This window comes from Ictalurus furcatus, chromosome 19 (genome assembly GCF_023375685.1).
Source record: "Ictalurus furcatus strain D&B chromosome 19, Billie_1.0, whole genome shotgun sequence".
NCBI classification, from domain to species: domain Eukaryota; kingdom Metazoa; phylum Chordata; class Actinopteri; order Siluriformes; family Ictaluridae; genus Ictalurus; species Ictalurus furcatus.
This window is the reverse complement of record NC_071273.1, coordinates 16737487-16754711: the sequence shown is the minus strand read 5'-3', so window position 1 is coordinate 16754711 and position 17225 is coordinate 16737487. Positions and strand designations below refer to the sequence as shown.

Below are 17225 nucleotides of genomic sequence, written 5' to 3'. Positions count from 1 at the left end.
TTAATCAAGAGTCCAAGACATGAGACAACACTTCAAATTAAAAACCCCTAATAAACCTTTAATTAGAGCAGGTTTAACAAGTGACAAAATTACATTAAAACAATCTGAAGCTTTAAAAAGCCTGGATTATTGTTCACTTTCCCCTCTGGCTTGCAGGTCAGGGATCTTGGTCAAAACCATACACTGTGCTGAGACTGCTGCTGCATAATATTACTTTGTACAGATAAAAATGTACATCATAGAGGGGGGAGAAAGGAAAAAAAAAACATCAATAATGGAGATGCAAGTCGGGCACCGTTTCAAGTCGTGCCACACCAAATCAAGTTACATTTACTCAATTTACAGCTTGCATGGGGGGTGTTGGGGGGAGAAAAGGGTAACAGGTAAACAGGCAACACTGGGCTATGGACACAAAGCAAATTACACTGAGTGCAAGTACAGTAACAACTTGTGTCTGCATTTTTAGCATGTTTATTTCTTACACATCAGCTCTGAAAAGATCATACAATTGTTTAAATTAAAATGTCAAACCCTACACTCAAAAAAGAAAAGGAAAAAAAAAAAAAACCCTGTGCATGCACTGGGGGACATTATAGTGTGTAGCCTTGATGACCAAACTGATGAACAGTTAATATTAACTGCACCCATGAGTGTACATTTGACTAGACATCTCATGGGCACTTTTCTAAATGCACACTATACTCAGGAGTTTTAATAAGGAATTGACTACCTCTGCTTTTCAAATGGTTATATTTAAATTTGGAAAATTTAAAAAATGTAAATAGATTCCCAACAAGTGCAGCGCCAGTCCCTAAAACAGCACAAAATTAAGGCACGATTTGGTTATTTGCTGCAGAGAACAGTGCACTATGTTTCTGTGCATTGCTTGTACATCTCACTGCAAATACTCCACTCCATCTGCACTGCATTTCTTATAGCAATAATAACCAAAATAATTTAGTTTTAAATAATGGAGAACTTTGGGACAGAGTTACCAAACCCATCATGTAACTACTTGGTCAAATGACCCACCCTCTGCAATTTTGATACAGTCAAATTACTATACCTTTTGTATGTGCTGTAGGAGTTACTCTGACTCTTGATAATTAATTGGGGACAATATTTCTTACAAACTTACACTTTATTAATCTCAAATGAACCCCCACCGTATATAAACAAAACATGACACGCTTTGTGAAGATCAGCATGGCTTATCTGTCCCCCTTTCAAAGGACTATGAAACAAAATGCACAAAGAAGGGTGGAAATGGCAACAAACTTCAACACCTGACCAGATTTGCTGATCCTGATCATGTGGAATACTTTAGCTGCACACTAAATCACTCTGGTGGCCAGAGGATGTCTGTGGGTGAGGGGGGAAAAAATGTCAAAACAATCAAACTGCACCAATCACAATGAAAATGCATAACTTTCAAAATATAAGGAAAATAATAATAATAGTAATAATAATAATAATAATAATAATAATACACTAGAGTACGATGGAATACAATCAAAATGGCAAGACTGAGGTGAGAAATGGATGAAGTGGGGGTATCACGCATTAAATTATAGAATAAGCCAACTCTACACACTTTTCAAAACCAAGCGGCTTGTATAGCATGATCGAGTGGTCACGGCATCCCCTCGGACACGTCCTTTCACTCATCTGTTGGTAAGAAATGAATTAGAGCTTATGACAATCTGCAGTTTTATACAGACAATTTCAACCACCACCATTCAACAAATATTTACAGCACCCCTTTTAGAGTGTGTGCATGCCATTGTTTTGGACTAAAAACTACAAAGAAAGGAAATACATAAAGTTAAAAAGTCTTCAGGGAAATAAACATCCACGTTATATGATACAATTTAAAGCATAAATATAGGGATATTGGAACCAGCACATGCAGCTATGTATAGCCCAACAGAACTCCTTTTGACCAAGGAGAGGAGTAAACTGGAGAAACAAAAAGAGACAAGAGTAGAACCACAGACAGCAGCTTCAGTTCTCTCTCATATCCTCAAATCTGAATATTAGAATAAATTGGAAGCCATGTTTCCTTGTTTAATCCATAAAGCCAGTCTGTTTAAAAAACAAAAACAACAAAAAGAAAAGAAAAAAAAAAGTATAATATAGATAATTGTGTCCATTGCACCAACGTTTGAGAGGAGGGATATGCATGACTAGCTGTCCTAAGCAAAGCTCCGGCATCTCCCAACATGTTCTCTGCGCACAAATCTTTAGCTCCAACTCCAAGACAAACAAGCTGACAGGGTTGCAGCAAACAGTCAGTTCAGACCTGCTTACAAAAGACCACCATGATGAAAAAAGCTCCTGAACATGGCTCCAACTGCAAGGAAGGACCCAGGAGAGGGGGAGACTGTCAGAGAGAGAGAGAGAGAGAGAGAGAGAGAGAGAGAGAGAGAGAGAGAGTGAGAGAGAGAGACAGAACACAAGATTTCATGGTTAGAGCTCAGGAGAAACTGAGGAAACTGGATGTGCTGGAGCGCTGGTGTAGCCGGGCCATGGTGTTCATGCTGGAGCTGGACGGTTTCAGGGGTGTGTTACAGCCCAAGGCCTGTGGGAAACGCTGGTGGTAGCGGTCAAGACGCAGATACTTAACAGTCACCAGCTTTCCTGGAACAGAAGGCACAAGAGATCAGGAGCACGATAAAAGCGCAACAGCAGTTTGTAAATAAACATAAGATCAATGTAAACCATGATGCCTCAGCCTATTCCACTCCCTTCTATCACAATTATTAAATCCATTTACCATCAAACCAAGAGCCATGCAATGCCTTGAAAGCCTTCCCAGAGTGCTCTGCTGAAAGGCACTTCACATAAACACAGCCCTGTGGGGACAGAAGAGGTCAGGATGACGCAATGATGTTAACTTTGAAAACTTTTACACCAACAATATGTAGATTCCAATGTGAATGTGTAGTTTTAGGGTACTTTCACACCCTAAAACTTGAAAACATGCTGCCTAGAGCAGGCTGAGAGGGGGACGACGACACTCATGTGACACACACACCACTCAGCAGTGAACAGAGAAAACCCACCTCTCGTGAATTCTTATCAACAGCAATGTGGACGATCCCATCATTATCACTGCATTTCTCCAAAATGGCTTCTTGAATGGCAAGATGCCAGTTTTCCCCCACCTCCCTAACAAATAGAAAACATCAGGTCTTTAAAACACACAGCATCTGATGTATTTAACTGGCCTGTCAAACATGTTTGCGTTCACAAGCATTTTAAATCCATTGAAGCAGCCAGAGATTAAATCTGCTGTACTCTTTAAAACTAACATACATGTGCTGTGCTTAATTCTTGACTCTGTTAACAAACCTAACAGAGAGCTGGTACTCACATTACAGGGTCAAACATGTTGCGAATTTTCAGACACGGTGTTAAGCTGTTTGGTGGCGAATTCCTTCGATCCAGAGGAAATGCTGTAAAGCACAGCGAGCACAATGTTGAATATAAAAACGGGTGCACTTTTCACATACACAGGTTGACGGATAACATTTTCTGATGCCATAGTACGTAATGAGCAGAATTACCTTTTCCCTGCCATACTTTGGAAGGCATATTGCACGTCTTGTCACAAGATAAGGGAGGCTGGAGCCACCGCCACACCAGGAAATCAGCTCCTCCAATCCTCTGTGTTTCTGTCCGGATGCGAGACTCGTTTCGAGAGAGGAAAGTCTCAGCTCTGGCCCACACTTTCTTCATCTTCTTCCTGACATTTAAATTAACACACACACAAAAAAATGCATGTACATGTTACCTCTTACACTTGTCTTATAATGAGACCTGTAGATATTATTGCCATTTTTAAAGAGGACATACTTTTAAGGCTATTGAGAGGGTGGGGAAGGGGGATCAGATAAGTACAACTTTCAGGTTTGCACCAAAATGAAATTTGCTGGTCAGTACATTTATACTCTAGCCAATATTTTTGGGGGGTGAAAAATATATTTAGGTAGTTCTACATGCCTACAATTTTTTTGCTATAGGTACATGATGTTTTACACCAAACTCATACAAGTTAAAAATTTTATGCCATTTCCTTACAATTATTTCACTAAAAGTCTATTTCTAAAATATGGCTACATGAACAAACTGAAGCCAAATAAAGAGGAAGCATTTCTCTCTAAACATCACCCGTGCTCACAAATCAAAGCTTTACCCAGAGCATCACAAGTGACATCAACTGGAAAGTTTTCTGTCTTTGAAAACATAAGTGTATGTGTGTGTGTGTCATTATTTATATATGTTTATATATATGTGTGTGTGTATATATATATATATATATATATATATATATATATAAATAAACAGTAGAGTACTCAAACAATGATATTTGTTCTGGGAGCCCAAGTACACAGTAACAGAAGGGCATCACATATTTAACATAATTAATGTAAGACTTTTAAGTCTTTTTGGACTTTTATTGTAAGTCCAATTAATTAATTAATGGAAGACAGTCTAAGGGTGTTTTCAGACCTGTAGATCTGTGCTTTGTTCTGAAATGGGGATGTAAACTTTTTCCTTGGCTCAGTTCACTTTCACAAGGCAACTTTTCAAAATGGGTTGGTCATCTGACATTGGTCAGAGTGTGTCAGATGGATAGACAGCAGCTCGCGAGCTTATTGTGGCTTTCTTTTTAGCTATAGTTATTATAATTGATCTACTTTATATGTTCCACAGAGGACTTAATGCCCATCTCATTGAGACGCTCCCTGAACACTTTGTAAAACTTTTTGATGCGTTTTTGAAAGTTGTTCAGAAATGTGTTTGGCAGACCAAATTTCAGTGAGGCGTTTTACCTCGTCTTAATGTTGCGAGGCATTAGCAAAAACAAACACGTTTATGTAACGCAGTTCCCATTCAGCATTGCTATGCAGGTTGGTCCGTTGGGCAAGACTGCTTTCTCACCACAAGCGAACCGCTCCAGAATTCGTTCATATGGATTGTTTCGGTTTGGATACGAACGCGATTGCTGTGTTTAAATATGTCTAAACGAATCGAACCAAGGGAGAAAACGCACCATGTTCCAAAACAAGCGCTCCAAACGAGCCAGGTGTGAAAACGTCCTAAGCCTCAAACATCACAGACAGCCATCTCCCAGCTATGACAATTGGCTGTTTCGAAACAACTGGCCAATCGCAGTGTGATTTTCTGGGTTTGTCAACTGAGCCTGATTAGCACGGACTATACATCTCTGAAAAGTCCAGCCAAAAGGTCAAATGTCCTACCTGTCCTGAGGCTGAACGAGAGAGTCTCGCACATGAGGAATGGGCAGATAAGGCTGCAGGTCCTTATTCTCCTGGCACGCCTCGTTATGGCTCCTCAGGACATCTGCACACACACACACACACAGCAGTGAAGCTATGACACACTTCACAATTCACCACTCCTCTGTAAAAATCACACAAAAGGTCATTCATGCAGAACAAACAGCAGCAGAGAAACCAGGCATCAATACCTATGATTCTCTCCACCATGTCATACATCTGCCTGGTCTCCTCCTCCTCCCTCCTCCATCGGTACTTCATGTAACGCAGTACGGCATAAACAATGGCAATTCCTTTGGGGAAGCAGGAAGCAGACAGAGCAGACCACGGATGACGAACATCAAAGAGATTTTGGCAAAGCTGAAGAAAGGGTGAAGCTGGATTTACATAGCAGAGGTCTGCTTTGCGTTTATCTGAACCAGAAGCCAAACCATACACTTATCCTTAATTAATCTAGCCTCAAATCAGTGTACATGTTGAAACTCTAGTGTTGAGAGATGTACCAGCAAGGATGAGGAGCACTCTGTAGATCACAGTGAAGAAGGCTCGTCGAAAGCGGCAAATGAAGGACATGCGAGGGTGAGTGGACTCCAGACGAGTGATGTCAGACACGTCCTCCACTAGTTGCATAGGGTTATCTGCAATCAACCTGTAAGCCCAGCAGTCAGGGATTAATAAAGTCCCATCACTTTAGGAAGTTTAGTTTTCTAGAGAAAACTACTGGTTCAATTTACCTTATACCACAAATATCTCCAGTTCTAATGATCCACTCCATGGCTGTGACTATCCAACCTTCATAGCTTTTATTTTGCATCTAGATAAAGCAAGAACATAAAAATGACTCAATACACATACTCAAACTCAAAGGTTTTTAAAAAAATGTAACAGTAGAGGAACAGACTAAAAGACATTTTTTATTACTCTTATGCCACAGCAATCTGCCAACGATGATCATTATTTATTTATTTATGAACAACCCTTACTTTTTATTGAGCTACTGTCCAAGGTTGTGAAACATCTGCGTAAAAGTTAGTTCTTGTTATGACATTAGTGCACCGACCAGGGAGTCGGCCATTTTAAGGACTGTCTCAATCGTAAAATCCTTCCAGGGCACTGGAACGTTCATGCCCGAAAAAAATCCCACAATGCACTGCGAAAACCAGGGAGCATCGATGCTCACTATGTTCCCTTACCGGAAATGAAGCCTGAAACGTCTCAGCTCAGGAAAAAAAAAAAAAAGGGGGGGGGGGTGGCAACAACCTCTCAGACAACTCTGTCTACAAATGTAAGCAGCTTGTAGTTGTAGCTCTCAAATGATTACTTACGTGAGCGTATATTTAACTTTTTTTGACATTCTATATACAGTTTGAGTCTAGTGACTTAAGTGTTTAATGATTTTTTTTAAATCCACTAGCTAGCCTACGATCCTGCTTGAAGTGCAATGACAAATGTGTGTAATTAAGCTAAGACATTTATATGACGATGGGGTCTTTTAATAACTGTTCAATGCATAGATTACACATCTTACCACACAAGTCATTTTGAATTAGCTTTTAAAGACAGATACGATCAGAACAAACACATTCAAATAAACCTGTGACACCCATGTCAGAGCTGCTGTTATACAAATCAATATCTTCTGACCAGTCATAATCGTAAACTCCACAGCAACGCGGAGTAACTCGCATTACTTCATAGCCACTCCCAGCACATCAAAACGAAGAACTGCACAAAACTTAACCGACCTTCAGATACTTGGTGGCTTCAGACAAGGAGACACTTCTGTTTAATGGCTCATTGAGATCTTTGCAGTCATGTTCACCTGAAAGAAATACATTTAATATTTTAACCACAGGATCTCTTATTGTTCAAAAGGCAACTTGGAAATGTTAGTGTGCACAATTGCAATTCCACACCATGATTAAGTATGTCAAAACATACTTCTCGGGAGTATTATGGTAATATCCCCACTTTAACTAACCGATACAATTGTTACTGAAACTATTTCCTGATCTAATTTACCATCACGCACTTCATTTTCCTCATTAAAGCACCAGAATATCTTAATGCCAGAATGTTTTAAAACTAGGTTAATGATGATCTTGTTGGCCACAGCATGCATTAAAAAGTCCTCACTGCAGAACCAAAAGTCCAGGGCCTGGAGTCAGACCTAATTCAACTCCTTCTACCTGGGCAGTCACAAACAAAATTCCAGGGTGTGGAGACAACTCTGTGTTCAAGGCTGGATACGTGGTGAGTGTGTTGTACAATCTCTAGTGGGTTAAGGAGCATTCACACATACAGCAACTCGCAGCGACAAAGCGACCAGAGACTGTTCCAGAAGTCGACATGAGCGACAGTGACCGTTAGCAACTAGTTTAATGCAGCGACTACCAATGGGAGTGAAGACAGTAAAGCGCACGTCGGTCCGTCTCCTGTCAGATACTGTAATGCAGAAAAGATGGAGGAAAAATTATTCTAGCGGTTAGCCAAGTATTGTCCAATTCTTTATACGCCTCTGGGCACATACCGAGACAAAAGAAAAAACGACGAGTGGAAAAACATATGCCATTGTGGGCGTTGTAATTAAATAAAGTTGATTAATGCATTTAACAACCTAGAATATTAACTTTTAATTATTAACCCTGTCAACCATGAGTGACAAATAGTATTCCATACCATGATGAACTGAGAAAACTTACCTCACAGGCAATCATATTTGGTTGATTAAATCCTAAAAGAATGCGTTTCAAACGGAATCTTGTCCAGCCTGAAATACTGCTGGTACCAGACCTCATCCAACTCAGCTCCTTTACCAGCCGGTGGTACTCACCACGCTGCCTGCGAGCCCGGATTGTTTCGTAGACCCAGACAGCCTGTCGCTTGCGCTGTCGCCAGGGATAGATGGCCACAATGGCAAAGACCACATACTGCTTCTCCTTCATCTCATACATATGATGTTTGTACATATTATTTTACATACAAATGCTCTCCCTCCAGAAATGTTTAATTGTAGCTAGTGTGGTCAAAAATATGGATTTTTCGATACATCGATTCAGTATATTTGAAACCGTTTCAATACTCATTTTCCACAGTATCGATATAGCGATACCAGCTGCTGTTTCTCGCTCTCTCTTCTATACGACAGCGAGCTGACACACACCAAAGTGCAGACATAGCCCCACCCCCTCTCTCACAGTGCTGTCTTCACCTCACTCGTCTCACTCCCTCCGGGTGAATAGCGTTGCGAGTGCAGAACCTCTGCCACTGGTTTTGGTGGATAAAGAAAACATTGGGAAATTTGGAATTATTCCAGAGTTGAGGCAAATGAACACAAGCAAGCCAACATGCAAGCGTCGCTACAGAGCAGTGCGAACAAAAGGTGCTAACAACACTAGTTTAGCAAAGCACCTGAAGGACCAAGACGGTTGGTAAAGGCTCCTGTTGCAACACCACTGAAGTAATAAACAAGACAAGCCCAGTAAACTGTTGTTGATAAGTGTGCTGTCCCATTGTAATTTTCAAAGCTAAGCTAGTTGCAAAGACACTTCGGCTACAGCAAAATGGGTGTCACTCTCACTCGCCTCTGAAGAGAACGTCTGCATATATAAGACCAGTATTTACTTCCATTTAAATGTTTTTTACTCATTTGTTACTTGAAAATGCAGAGGCTTTTGAACAAGCGCAATACCTCAAGAAGTTTTCCTTAACGTAAAAATATATGTCGTCATGTTATAGTCTTGTTATATTTATCTTTGAATAAAAATCTGCAACTTTATGCCCTTAATGTTGTGGAAATTTTTCCCCACGAAAATGGTATCAAATATCGATATTTTTCAAGGTATCGTGACAACACTAATTGTAGCGGCAAGAAAACCGATTTGTTGTCAAAAGTGGAATGCTAGTTGCACCACCCACTGATAAATGTTACTATGGCAACCATTAGTGGTAATGCCTACTGGCGACTTCATAGTACAGCGATTGGCAGCATCAAAGCGACCGGAGACCCTTCATTTTCAATGAGAGCTTCGGGCAACATGAGCGACGGCGACTATTGGCGACTAGATGGGCGTGTCTGGTTGAAAGAAGTTTAACTTTATGCAAATTTGGAGCAGCTTGATGCAGCGACTACCAATGGGAGTGAAGACAGTAGAGCACACGTCATCCGTAGCCACTTTGTGCTCACTAGCAGAAGCAGCGCCATTATGGCAAAAGTCAATTAGCTTAGCGTAGGATCTTTTTTTTGAAGAGGCTTAAAGCAGAAAAAAAATTTAATAAAATAAATAATAATTAAAACACTCACTTTTTGTTACAATTGAGGAAAATCACAGCGTAGCTCTTATCTTGGGTGAAGTGTCCGGCTTGGCACTGCTTCGGCGCCAGGGAACGAGCAGCACCAAGTCGGACACTTCACCCAGGAAACGCGGAGGCCACAGCCGAGGAGCTGCGGTCCGACTCCTGGTCACCATCAAACATATACTGAACAACACCCTAATGGTGACGATCACTTACTGAGATAGGAGCTACACCAGAATTTTGCTCAATAGCAAAAAAAAGTGTGCGTTTTATTATTATTATTTTGTTTTAAACAAAGGCCAGAAGTTAAGCTAATTGGCGCTTGCGCTTCCGCCGTAAAGAGATGGCCGCAGTGGCAAAGAGTGCACACTGCTTCTCCTTCATCTCGTAGGATATGATGCATATATGCACAGGTGAATTTTATATAAGATCGCTCTCCCTCCAGAATCTTTCATTTTAGAAGCAAGAAAACCGGTTTGTTGTCAAAAGTTGAATGTCAGTTGCACCACCCATGTTACTATGGCAACCAGTAGTAGGAACGCCTACTGGCAACTTCAGAGTACAGTGACTGGTGACTTGCGTCGATAAAATCGCGGTGTGTGTGAATGCACCTTTAGGGTTACAGGAAGAGATGGATCAGGTCCAGCTCCACCCCCTGATACTGCATCTCCAAGTTCCTCCCCTACTGATGTAAACTGGATGGGAAACTTGTTTAATCTTCACCTGCACCAGGTGCAGATTGGCATTACCCAGCCCAGCATCCATCAAAACTTCACAAACCGTTTTTTCAAGTATGAGCAAACCAATTAGCACAAGACAATGAGCACACAAAGCCTAGCCTCTTGTGACAATGCTGTAATTGGCTGGGTTGGTACTACAGCACTGAACCATCCTGATTCTTCCTGCTTGTGCAGTTGTTTAGATTTGCTTGAGCAAAGTCTCAAACAACTTGCTGTAACAAAGCTATTTAAAAGCTCGATCAACAAAAAAAAAAAAAAAAAAAAAAAATCACCGTTTTATTCCATTTTGAACTGTATATTCACCTGCAGTATTGGCCAGATAGTCATGCAGATGGAGCAGAAGACTGAGAATGGTGTCTTTCTCTGTATGGCTCTAGGAACAAAAGGAAAAAAAAAACAGGAACATTGTTTTAAAATAGTAACCGATTCATTGCAGCTCAACCTGTTTTAACACTGCATGGCCGGTTAAACATCATTCAATCACACGAGGAGGAAAAACAAGGGACCTTTTAAAAATAATTCAGCCATTAATTAGCACAGATTTAATATGCCCTCCAAAATTATTGGCTTTCATAAAAACAAACAAAATGACACTATTTACCTTTGTTCAAACTGAAACTATATACATTTTCATAAGATCTACTATTCAAATTAGAGTGTTTTCTCTCAAAATACAGTCAGGTCCATAAATATTTGGACAATGGCAAAGTTACTGTTATTTTAACTGTCTACAACAGTATATAAGTGTTGTAATTAAATTATGAACATGACTTTCAGCTTTAATTTGAGAATATTTACATCCAAATCAGGTGAACAGTGTAGGAATTACAGCACTTTTTAAAATATGTGGTCCTCCTCTTCTTATGGGACCTAAAGTAATTGGACAGTTCTCTGCTCAGCTGTTCCATGGTCAGAGCTGTGGTATTTTTTCATTATTTCACTTACAAGTAAGCAGGTAAGAAGTCTTCTGAGAGTTTGCTTCAAATGAGGCATTTGCAATCTGTTGCTGTTGCATATATGGTATGAAAGCACTGCTTCAAGGATACCTAAAAGCAGACTCTGACATTTCAGTAGTGCAACAAAGAGATGCATGCAAGTTCACATGTGCCTGTTGCGTATTGGTGTAGGAGAACTGAATAAAAGGTCAAGGGAAATTATATCATCCAACACTGTGGGTATAATCCTACTCAATGTTGGCTGGGAAATAGCGGACATATCCACAATTTCTCTCTGAAATTATGTAGCCAAAGTTCAAAGGTGGGTAGAACAGGCATTACATTTGTGCACCACGCTTTTCTCTGAAACTTAGGTTCCAGCTGATAGCACAAATTGATCAGAATTTTTTTTTGCATTGACCAGCTAATTCACAAGATTTCAACCCTACTGAAACCCTTTGTTCTGAATTGAAGAGGGATGTACACATGCACAAACCAAGGGGGAAAAAACCAGAAAGGAGCTTGAAATGTTCTGTATGGAGAACTGGTCCCAAAATCCCTCCACGGTCATATCCAACCTCTTTAGACATTACAGGAAGATACTACAAGCACATCATTCTCTGAATGTTTAAGAATAAAATATCATATGCTATTTGTTTTAAATACATCTAGAAATCTGCTTCAAATACTTGAGGCCACAATACATACCTTTCACCTCTGAATAGTTATAAATTGAATAAAGTTACTTACATATGATTGATCAAAATCTGCACCAAATGGGTGGCTTCTGCCTGCAAAAGTGGGAAAAAAAAAAAGAGCAGCAATAAGAACTTCAGCGTAGATGAGAGAATTACATCCCACTACATTTCCCTTTCATGACTGCTGAGGGACACACAATCTGCATATGAACAAAGGTGGGTCTCTAATATAATTAGGGAAAGTTGTCATTCATTCAAAACTCATTTTGACAGATTAATACTCCTCAATTATTTTCCACATTCATACCTCTAACTAGGTTAAAAAAAAAAAAAAAGTCATATCTTTAATACAGTTAAAATACATTATGGTACAATATAGAGGCAGAAAGTTATTTGGTTAAAGAAACCATTAAGATTTTTTTATTATTTTTTAATAGACTTGGAAAAATGATATCAAAACACCATTTGGCCTGGTACATTTTGTTTAACCCGGTACATTTTGTTTAACTCTTTCAAGCATGGTGTCCACTCCCATGAGGTTTAATGATATTTGAAGAACATATAATAAATATAAAAGTCAGTTCCTCTAAAGCACTTGTTGGCAGGGTCACTCAGCTATCATCAAGCTAATATAGCTGTGCCTGTTTCACTTGGAAACACATTGCACTATAGAAGACAAATGCATTATGATTTTCTCTACACTTTGTCTTTAACAGTACGGCAAAATGCCAAGGTAACTATTTCAGAATAAAATATAAAAGATAAAGCAAAACATTGCTACATGTTTGCCACAATTATATACATCTACACCCAAAACCATACAGAGAAACCAAACAGCAAAAAATTTATTCATCAATAATTAAGATGCAAATGGTGCTGGATACAGTCAGACAGGCAGCAAACAGAGTAAACATGTAGTTGTGGGCACAGATTTCCAAAATCTCTGGAGAGACAGGCAATTAGTCTGCCTTAGCTAGTCTGTGACCTAGATGTCTGTGTGCCGCTCGCTCTTTAGTCCAGACTTTCCCTGGGTACGCCAAACACTCCTGCTCTCAATACAGACGCTAGCTTCCTCAGACTTAGCTGTGCTGCTAATTAAAAACACAAAAATAGCACTTCAGTGTTTCCCAGAATTAAAGGTCTTGTTAATTAGCTGATGACTGCAGGAAAAGGACTGAAAACACTAAACAGAATAAAACAGAAAAGACATTACCTGCTAAAATACTGAATTTACATCAGGGGAAGAAAAATCAGTAGCCCAGCCAAAAATAGTGTGTGTACAGGCAATTAAATTTTTAATTTGTAGTTGCTCAGAGAACTAGTAGGTTTATTCAACCAGAGAATGAAAATAAAGCCTACATCTTACTGACTTCAGTAAAAACAAATGTTTTATTTGCTATGTAGGTTGTAACATTATAACCCTCATAATGTATACTGTAACTATAGCACATGCTTCCACCACCTGCTGCACTACACACATCGGCTGAGGCGAGGTCTGATGGAACGATTTTTACTAGGAGGACTAATTGGTCTACACAGGCAACGTTTTCATAATCAGGAGCATGCCAGTATGGAAACGCTGACAAAACCGAGCAAAACCAGTGTCCGAGCAGCACTAACTACTTGTGGGTGTGTGTGTGAGTTCATGAATACAGAAGAGGCTAAAACAGTTTCGTAGCCGTCGTGTGACAGGGAGCACTAGCTAGTTAGTGGGAATTAGCAAATGATTGATTTGGGGAACGTTCTGCCGATGATTGTGGGTCAGTATTTAAAGTACACAGCGTTGAAACACCTCTGCATGATAGTGGCTTCAGTGTTGCTTTCCCGCTGATCGCCTGAAACAGAACAAGAGCCATGTATTGCACTTCCGGTCCGAGGGTGACCACCAGCAACGTGTGGGCCTGCACCTTTTAACTTTTCAGAGCAAACTGCCTTCTAAACCTCTAAAAACCCACAAGAAAGCAGTCCGTACAGGATTTCATGGATTTAGGTTTTTTTTTTGTGATTGTTGCAGCCAAAAACGCTTAATTTTGCTGCTGCTTTTTTCAAACGTTGTGACACAAGTGGTGGAGTTTTTGTGTTATTTTTTTTTTGTGTGCAAAAACTACTTTAAACAATTTGGCGAAATTGCAACCGCAGGAAATTGTTCTGCACGGTCCGTCTCAGTGATGTTTGTTAGTAATGAGACCTTTTAGCATGTTCAACACAGAAATCACATGACACGTCCCGGACCAAATCTGCAGAAAATCTGCTGTAACTTTGAAAAATCACAACCTCCTCCGAATATCGTGCCTTTTGCTTGCATTTTGCATTCATTTCTGCAATCGCAAATTCCAGGAGGGACTTAGAAAATGTGAGATTTCAATTAAACACTTCTTGAGTTTTGTTCATAGCATCAGGTATTTAAAAACTCAATTATAGTCACTGTAAGAAGCAACTAATTGGATCTACTTTCACGCAGTTTAATTATTAACATTTTGTGCTGTTAAATGCCTTACTTTTTCTTTTTAGAAATATTGAATGAAAAGCCCAAAACAGAGCCCCATCATAATGTATTGTTTTGTTGCTAGACATGATTGTGATGCTCATCATGTACTGTAACAAGGCACGTAACTTATTATATATATTTTTTTAATTACAACTAGTGTCAGAAATACATTTCAGCAAATCTGTGGTTTTAAAGAAGACATGGAAACCTCATGCTCGGGGCTGAGAACTTGACTATAGACACTAATGATTATGAATGCAGTCTAAACAAACCTCAAGGCCTTCAATAAAAGTCGTGGTAATTAGGTGTTAAAGCAGATGATTGGGACAACTCAGGTTCTTAAGCATCCCTAACATCACAATACAAACCGGCTTTGAAAATAAAATGAAGAAAATCCATCAGGGACCTCGGTGTTACAGGTATACGTACCCATAACTGTGTCTGAGGCGCCAGAGCCCCGCATGCGCAGGTACATGAGGCCGAGCAGCACGAAGAAGAGGCAGGCGGCGGTCAGGAGGAACATGGACAGGTAGTGTGCGCTGAAGCCGCCGGTGGCCGACACCTCGTCCCGTTTAAACTGCTCGAGCAGCTCATCCTCTGGACCCGTGGCCTTCCGTTTGTGGCTGTAGTTATGGTTGGAGCCTGTGTGGTTCGAGTGGTTGAAGGCGTACGTCGAGGCCAGGCTGTTATAGGACGAAAACCGAGGTCTGAGTCCGGAGCTGAAGCTCCCGCTGCTCGCCGCGGCCTCCCCGCCGTTTTTGCTGCTGCTCTCCTCGCCGTTTACACTCGTGAACCGAGAGTTTTTCAGATAGCTCCCGGTCAACTCGCTCGTTTCTAAGTCGTCCTTCCCCCACTCATTCGCCATGTCTAGACTAGTCGAGCCGGACATGGTGTCTGCCACCTTTTCCCGGACGCGCCCCGACTCCCAGACGCTTCTGTACGGAGTGGACGTGAACTTCGACACACTTCGTCTGGAGAGCAGACGGCGCTCGCGTCGGCGTTCCCGTTCCTCCCCCTCGTCTTCCTCTTCGTCTGAATCAGAATAATCCCCAGAGATCTTGTTGCTGTAAGCCCCTTTACTACCGTTCAGAGTCCTCCCGGTCCTCTCGGTCTCCTCTTCGAGATTGTCCGTTTCCTCCGGCTCGCCGTCATCCTTATCCACTGCCACATCGCAGTGCGAGTCCTCGAAGCTTGATTTCCCCCGGTCTGTCCACCATTGAGACCCGAGGGCGCTTCTCCTGCTCTCCGGAAACCCGAGGTGGGATTTGCTGCTACTGTTTAAACCGAGACCGGTACTTCTGCGTGCGGCGGCGGTAGGTGTCTCCTGTGTAGGCCTTACCGAGTGTAGCGCCGAGCCTCGGTCTCTCCTGCTGAGGCTGTGGTTCAGGCCTCCCTTCTTCTGCGGCGCCTCCGCGTCTGACTCGTCTGAGCTAAATCCCAAGACGAACTTTCCGCTCCTGTGTGCTCGCTTTTCGTTCAAAAGCGGCCGAGCGCCTGGGCTTCGAGTCGAGTTCACGTGTGTGACGTCACTGGCCGTCGGCCGAGCCCGGAACGCCGAGGCTCCCGTCGCTGTGTGGCCGTTATTACCGCCGCCAGTGCTGCTGCTGCTGTTGTTGACGCTGCTGCCGTTTCTCCCTTTCAGGCCCCTGGACCGCTGTTGTTGCTCCTCGCGTAGCTTTTTGAGCTTTTTTAAGTACACGGGCCGGGTATTCTCCGTAACCGGGCCCGGGGTAAAGCCGAGGCGTTTTAACTCGGTGAAAAGCTCCTCGTCCGTTAGCTGCACGGACGCCATCTTTGAACAAAACTCGCACAGAAAGCGTTACAGGAAGTGACGTACAAGTAGCATAAGCAGACAGTCAAGTTGGGCGAATAAAAAGTTAGCCAAGTGAACTAACCAGAGTTAGTAAATGTGTTTGAAATGACAATAAAACCATTTTAAAACAAAGTTTATCTGTGTTATGTCATGTGTTTAGTTTTATTTCCGTGTTTACTGTGATGTTCAATAAATAAATCTGCGTTTTAACAATTAATCTAAGCTAAAAGTTTATCAATCCGAACACAATTACTCAATAGCCTTTCTAAATGTTTAGTAATATACTGGAATAAAGTTGGCATGACGTTGTACGTTCGATTTTCGCAGATATGCGGAAATTAAGTGACCGTCTCTAAAGTTACATATGACATTGTTAAACACGTTTCTAACTTCAATAGCATTTGAAGGGAAGGACTTACAGTCATACAACCAACTGTAAAGTGTTCATCTAGGTGTCAGCAATGATGCACACATTTTAGATTTTTTATATTTAACCAAATAAACTATTAAATCATATATAAATATTGCCATGTATTTTATTACTGCATGGGCTCATACACAAAATATACCCTAATTTAAAGCTCAATAGCATTTGAAGGGAATGATGTACAGTCACACAACCAACTGTAAAGTGTTCATCTTTGTGTCAGCTGCAGTGCACACCTTTTAGATTTTTGATATTTAACAAAATAAACTATTAGAAGATAGAAACGTGTATAATAATGTCGTATGTAACTTTAGAGACGGTCCCTTAATTTCCGCATATCTGCAAATATCGACCGTCCAATGTCAAACCAACTTTATATCAGTTATTAACACTATGATATCATTTTTAAAAAAAAAAAAAGAAAGCAAAAAAAAGATTTATGTGTGTTTTACTTTTTAAAAAAAATACAAAATAAAAACACAAATCTGACAAATCTGATTATGAGATTAAACGTGATACATT

General features: G+C 40.8%; 1 protein-coding gene across 1 annotated transcript; it reads right to left on the bottom strand.

Annotated features, from left to right (window-relative positions):
* Positions 1 to 31: 31 nt before the first annotated feature.
* On the bottom strand, positions 32 to 16315 carry lemd3 (LEM domain containing 3). The gene is made up of 13 exons (XM_053649961.1): positions 14893 to 16315; positions 12028 to 12068; positions 10646 to 10715; positions 7052 to 7128; positions 6041 to 6120; positions 5810 to 5955; positions 5498 to 5599; positions 5268 to 5370; positions 3570 to 3748; positions 3377 to 3458; positions 3066 to 3171; positions 2777 to 2855; positions 32 to 2640 (listed from the first exon to the last, which is right to left on the bottom strand). Exons 1-13 carry the CDS (start codon positions 16253 to 16255, stop codon positions 2477 to 2479), a joined length of 2592 nt encoding a protein of 863 aa, XP_053505936.1. The 5' UTR covers positions 16256 to 16315; the 3' UTR covers positions 32 to 2476.
* Between the last annotated feature and the right edge of the window lie 910 nt (positions 16316 to 17225).